At 35.7% G+C, this 7,299-nt stretch overlaps 1 protein-coding gene across 1 annotated transcript in view; it reads left to right on the forward strand.

The window, feature by feature from the left end:
• LOC139147509 (cubilin-like) overlaps window positions 1-6,415 on the forward strand; it is an 85,736-nt gene extending 79,321 nt beyond the window's left edge. The window contains exon 17 of the mRNA XM_070718626.1: window positions 1,108-6,415. Coding sequence (XP_070574727.1) covers window positions 1,108-2,680 — 1,573 coding nt within the window. The 3' untranslated portion in view covers window positions 2,681-6,415. The remainder of the gene's footprint in view (window positions 1-1,107) is intronic.
• Window positions 6,416-7,299: the final 884 nt, after the last annotated feature.

A 7,299-nucleotide genomic window follows, 5' to 3' on the forward strand; every position in this document is an offset into this window, starting at 1 on the left:
GACGAGTAGTTTTTGAGAAACAAAATTTTGAGCAAAAATGGCAAAAATTGCCCCCAAAATACAAAATTGCAGATTTCATCATGATTTGAATGTATCATGTTTTGATCATCCCTATTGATCTGTATACCAAATATCAAAGCTATCAGACAAGTGGTTTTGCCTTAAAAATACAAATTTGCATATTTCTGCGCAATTTGAACAAATATGAAATAGGTTATCCCTAGGGACCTCTATCGCAAATATCAAAGCTGTCTGATTAATAGTTTTGACGAAGATTTTTAAAGATTTTTGACAAAAATGACACAAATTGCCTTAAAAATACAAATTTGCATATTCCATCACAATCGGAACACATCTGATCCAGGCCATCCCCGGTGACCTGTACTCCAAATATAAAAGGAACCCGAACGGCAGTTTTGAAGAAGCTCTGAATGCAAGTTTACAGATGCTGAATGATGCCACACATCCACCTATTAGATAAGCTTTACATCACTGACAGTGGTGCTAAAAACTCAGAGTACGACCTAGGCCCAAGGTTTGCAGTACCAAAACTACAGAGAGGTTCTGAACTATTGGGATGCATACTGATGTGCCTATATGGTACTGATATTCATTAATACTGTCAAGTATTCGGAATGGACTGACACCGGTTGAACAGAACCATATGATAACTATGACAGCGTTCTAGAATCAACTTCTGAATGATGATCTCTTGACGTTTACAAAAAGAAATCTTTGGAAAATTCACTTTATATTTACTTCTCATAGCTCTTCTGATTAAAAAATTGAATGGGTAAATATCCAATCTAAGATATTAGAAACTTCCACCTTGTCACTTCTAATTTTGTTTTATTCTTTTGTCAGAAAACCATAGAACCGTTACATTTGTTCATAACATAACATTTTCCTGTCATTCTTCTCAAACATTTAATCAAAATACTGTAAATGTCATCCATTGTATCATAAATTGTTCATTCAAAATAGGTCTGTCTCTCATAAAATGTAAAATAAGTTATATGTTTAAAAACATAACATTCAAATTGCATGTTTTACATCAAGTGAAATATTCATAACCTGTAACAAATGAAGTTTTGCATCTTTCCACAGAGAACGTCATGCTACCTTGGCAACTGCCCTAGGGAGAGTAGTCCCTGCGGTGGCACTGTCGTCTGTGAAGGCCAAGAGATATCACAAACGCAGCAGTGCCCGCCCAGTTATGGAGATTTCTTTCCTCCGAGGACCAAGACGTCTCATTCCTAATATCTGGAAGCAAAGGGGGAATGATCGGCAAGATGGTTCAAAGCGGGAAACATACCTGAGGACGAGAAAGCAAGTGACAACGTCTCCACGCAAGATGGTAGTGATACAAAACGAGCCAATTAAAGCAAGTGCAGCTGATGATAGCTTCCTCATCCATGAAGGACATCACCAAGCTAAACACAGCAATGTTACAGACGGTGACTACCTGAATGAAGTCTTTGTAACAGTCCGTGATGAGAAGGGACGCAGGAAGCGTAGCCTTGTCACGCAAGATTTTGACACCTCAGACCATGATGCCATTGAAGACGCTGAGGGCAGACAAGAAGAAGGAATGCAAGGCATGGTCCATGAATATGCTGTCGCTGAACTGTATGAGGAAAATAACTGGCAAGGACAAGTTGAGGCTGAATATGACATCGACAGTGAAGCTAGCGGAGTTTCTGAATATGAAGAGCATGCAATAGTGCAACAAGGCGATGGACAAGGTTGGCGAGATCATGTTGAGGTACAGGTAGACTACAACAACATAGATTCAGCAGCATTACATGATCTACATGAAGAATTTTTGGAAGAGCAAGAAGAAATGGGTGGCTGGGAAGAACCAGAACTGGCTGATGAAGAATATGGTCAAGAATCAGACATTGAGGATTTGGCTACTGATGGGAATGTATATGACTATGAATATGATAACCCCATGATGCCTGATGGTTTACAAGACGAAATCCAAGATACCCGAGACTCAAATGTATACACTCAGTATTCATTTTCATCACAAGGCTCTTCGGTGGACTTGTCTGACATTCAGCCAAAGAGAGGACGTTCCAGACCACCGAGTCTGAGGTCACTGCACCGACAACCAGTGATATTTGAAAGTGTATGTGAAGATGACCCACCAATACTTAATTATTCATACACCAACGGGACTGGAGAAAACTCTCCTGAAGAAATGGAACTGACTGGATTACAGCTGGCAAGCCAAAATCAAACCAATGATAATGACATATCCCAATATCAAAATGCAATGGAGATGAGGTCAATGAGCCATGATTCTGGTGAGGGCCGATTTTCTGACTCTGATAGAGAAACAGTCATCTTAAATCGCACTTTGTCTCAGAACTCAGGGGACAATGAATTCGAGCAAAACAACAATCGCGTCGCCAATAGCTCATTTGAGCGTAACCCTTCATCTGAATCTGATGTGTCAAATCCACTGGAAGATGGAGATTCTCAGTGTGATGCTGATTCAGGAGTAGATCAGACGCGACTTAGAAGGCGGCGCCTCGTCAATCAAAAGACAAGCAGCAACTTCTCAGATTTAGAACCTATAGAAGAAGACAGCATTCTCAGGACTGAGGACCTTTGGGAAAACCAGAGACTCAGCATAGACAACTGCACAGAAAATAGTGAAGAAATTGTCTAAACTTGGTTATCAACATTTCAAAAATTTTGATAAAACCTTTGTCAAACCATTTACATTTTGTACTTCAGGATTTACCACTTTTTAACATTGTTTTGTATATTTATATCTGTCTGTACATAACAGATACTGATGGTTTTGCTTGAGTTACTTAATCTTTTCCTACAGAATACAAATGCACCTTCTACAATGCTATTTTAGCATCCTGCTATTTATGAAAAAAGTACAAAAATGTCAAACCTCATATTGAGTGTAGGCAATATGTGATGACATTAAAATACAATGATAAATTGGGGCTACATTAGGTATTCACAATATTCCCTTGGGGACAAATTTTACAGAAGATTATTTGGCATATACAGTAGGCATATTTGCTGATATATAGTGGTATTACTGACTACACTGTACAGATCGAACAATTATTCATGGATTTCTGCCCTGCTTTCCCAACATTTTCTCTATTACAGTTTCAACATTGATCAATAAAATGAAACAGTCAAGCCTATACACTATTTCTATGATACAAATTCAAGGCAAAGTCTGATGACATGGTTGAGTAATTAGGAAAAACATTAGAGCCTTCTCTGCTCAGTCAGGATGGGCAGTCAGTCATGTGTTTGTACCATCTTCACTGTTGGTTTGAAATGAAACCACTTCAGCTATGGGCCTCCTAATCCAAGTAGACACAAACAAATATGGCTTAAAGATCACTGTTGAACAAATCAAATCGCTAATTTACCTTTGGCTAGAGGACGTTGTGAACAAAATAGCCTTGACTATGTGTAGGGCTCAGAGTGATTAGATCCCATCTGTACGGCCATCATTGACAGTGTTGAATAATTGACAACATTTAGACAGTCTGTTTTTGAGGCAACTGCTATCGAATTAAGACATTCATGGTAAAGAAAACCCTTGAAGACAGAATGAAGGGGATATATGTTGATGAGTCAGCTTTTTGGGACTGACTTGCAAGAACAGATATATGTAGATGAGCAACTTATAGTAATGACCCATGTACTGATTAACTATGAAATACTTTTAAGCCTTAGCTAGATAAATCCACACTTAGTTCGAAACTGAACTTTTAGACATCAATGTAGTCATTCAGGTATGCTTACACTAATCCTACATTTTTGCTTAATCCTAACATCTCAGAGACTATATCTTAGCCAAAATCAATTTGTTATGTCAAAGCATTGACTGGTGTACAAATACATTATACATATGATAATTATTTAATATATTCACCCAAAATTCACTGTAAATAATATTGGGTTTTGGACAAACCATGGTGGTGAAATGGTTAATATTGACAATCTCATTTTTTTCATTTTATATTTTGAGCAAAACTACATTCCAGGCCAATTTCCTGTACTTGCTTAGCAGTTTTTGAAATGTTATCCTTTGGGCAGTTGACAAATTCAACATCACTACAATTTTTGTAAATATCTTGGTTACTTCTGTCTTAGTAAGCTAAAACTTGCATCTGTGAGTTCAGTAATCTAGAGTTGGAGATATGCATTTGTACTATGAACCAAAGACTAGCTGGAAGGAATGATGAATGCTAAAAAGAGCATCTGCTTATGCATTTTTTTTTACACAAATGATTTAAAACTCTTTATCATGTACATAATCTAGACCATAAAATGTCTACTTGGGAATCACAAAAAACATGCATAGTACCTTTCCAAATCATGAGTTTTCTGCATTTTGTCTGGCACTGTACAAGATTTGTTCAGTTACTAATTTATTTGGTAATTACAGCTGTTCTGGTTGCTCACTGTTAGTTTAGATTTCACCACAAACAATGAATATCACAGCAAACCACACACTCGAGATGAGTGGTCTTGGAAAAAACCTTCATGGAAAGTTTTCAAAATATTGGCATGCCATGAAATGAGTAAAGACTATTATTATATGTAAGAAAATATTTTTTGATGTTTGCCTTGTATATTTTCAATTTTGTTCAAACCTTTTGAAAATCACTACATGAAATTTAATGGTGGTTTTGCTCTTCAAAAAGTAAAACAATATTGGTGGATCTTTTGTAGTATCTTTGTAAAATTTTCATTAATTGCTGTCTTTTTTAGATTTTTTCCTATTGTTCAATCATGATCTGTAAAAATTAGCAACTAAGATTACAAGATTTTGATAAGAAGCACTGTCAGTGTCAAAAGACCACTACAAATTACGTTTTACATTATCATGGGAAATGACTCAAAAATTTCTTAATTACAGATGCAGGTGTACAACAAATCATTTGAATATTGGAAAATTGTATCATATTAACCTCAGTTTGAAACAAAGCAATCTGAACAAATAGCAAATTTACTGAAAACAGTTGGATAACTAGTAGGATGTGTGACAATGTTGATTTGTGGAAGTCATGATGAATGTCTTCTATTGTTCTTTGAGACATTCAGTAAATTGAAGGCTACGAAATTTTCTTGGCACACAATTACAGCAACATTCTTGAATCAAACAATGTACTGAAAGTCACAAGGGGCTAGCAAGTGGAATTGGGAGGGATGGGTTAACAGCAATACATTGATACACAAATAGGCGTTATCACATATGTAGTACTGTAAGCAAAAAAATAGAGAGAGACAAATAGACATAAAGATTGATGGACGAAGGGAGTACAAAACTTGAAATGTACAGATAGACAAATAGAATAAAAAGACATGGTATTCTGCCACTTTCAATCAATTTTATAACATTGCGCACCTTGATAAAAAATGTGGTATTTTTTATTGATAAACTTATGGCAAAACAAATTTACATATATTTGAAGGGGTTTTCTTTGTTGTTCATGCTGTTTAACGTTGATGTCTAAGCTGGCTGAGGGATGCCTTGTAAATATTTTGCCATATATTATGACAATATCATTGATATGATTTCAATGTAATTATTGTGACAGTCTTTCATTAAGTTATTGAACAATTGTACCTCAAATTTAAAATATACGAGTTTTGCAGTAAGGTAAATCTGAGAACTATGTTTTCGTACATAATTATGTCTTGAATACATTTATATATTGGTAGCATTTGAGGTGTGCTTGTTTGCCTTTTTGAAAAGTTCTGTATAAAGATTTTCTTCTCTTTGGTGCAATCTTGTTGTTGTAATGCTGATCTGATCCATAGCTTAAATTTGTAAATAGAATTTACATGCGTGCCCGTATGAGTTTTGTATAAGTGAAATTTGTAGTTTCGCTGACCGTTGAACAGAAACATCTTTGTTAATGCCAGTTTATATACCTGTTCGCCAAATATATTTTGTTCTTTGCCAAATATATTTTGTATTACCAACAGTTGAAAATTTATTCTGTAACACATGCATCAGATATGAATATGAAATTACTGTTGACCTGCCTCTTACAGTACAGTGTATGTAAAGTACAATACTTAATGCTTACCCTGCAGATGTGCGTGACAACTAAGCACGCAGACAGTATTGATAGCAAGTCTGCAATTGATCTCACTTCTGAAATTCATAATGCCTTATGAAAATGATTTGCATATTAAAAGCCTTTACAAACTTTTCCCTTCTTCTAGTAATTGTATAGAAAATTATTGACTTGATTGACTTGCTACTTGAATTCTGCGGTGCTTCAAATAGTGCATTACATAAAAAAGTATCACTTGTCAAAAAAAATTAAAACAGGGTTTGCATTTCTTCTGACAAAATGTGCAATTTTTCTGACTCTCTGAGAAATAAATAAAAATGTGTATTTTTACCCCGTTGACAGAGTTGTGTGTTAACTTGTATTAGTCATCTGCGTGCAAGTATGTGTGGCTCTGGAACTAAAAGCAGGTGGACATGTTCAACAGATTTGTGCATTGACATTGACAAGACCAGTCAAGATGCTCATGAAACTTCATTGTGCACGTATCTCAATATTGTGCGGTAACACTGTCACCTGCATTTGATGGAGCCACTCTGAAATTGGTCACAAGTCTGCGTCCATCAAGTCCCATACAAGTCACAACAGACATTCTACCTCATTCATGTAACAAAATTAAAAACTTGTATTATATTCACATTTTTTTATATGGAAACAAGGTCAATTTTCATTTCACTGAAGATTATTGGTAAAGAGCTATTGAATGGAATTTAAAATGTTTACTAATAAACAAATCTAATTATAAAGACATATACTGTATTTGTAAAGAAACAGCACATCTGTACCAAAGATAACTATGAAAGCATGCATCTGATAGGATGAACATTTGAACAGACTCTGTTAACACTGCAGGATAACGATGTAAAGGTCACAGCTGGGAAAAGAAACTTGGTTTCTCTCATATCCAATGGCCCGGAAAAACTGTGTTTCACTCCTCAATCCTACAAACCATGCATGTGTTAGCGAGTAGGTTGACAGCTTATGTTAAAGTTGTGCAAGTCAGAAACTTTGGCTTACCTGAAACATCTAACTTAGAAACCAACACGCATTTTTCTCACACTCTTATTTTTCACAGTACATATAGGTCCCGTTTCCTGTACATAAAGCTATGGGCTTGTCATAAACAGAGCTTACGATATAAAATAGTATGCGAGTGAATGTATGCTTCACACATAAAAAGCTTATTCTTACCTTTGTGGCTTACAGGAAATGGAATGCA

This window comes from Ptychodera flava, chromosome 13 (assembly GCF_041260155.1).
Source record: "Ptychodera flava strain L36383 chromosome 13, AS_Pfla_20210202, whole genome shotgun sequence".
Lineage (NCBI taxonomy): Eukaryota > Metazoa > Hemichordata > Enteropneusta > Ptychoderidae > Ptychodera > Ptychodera flava.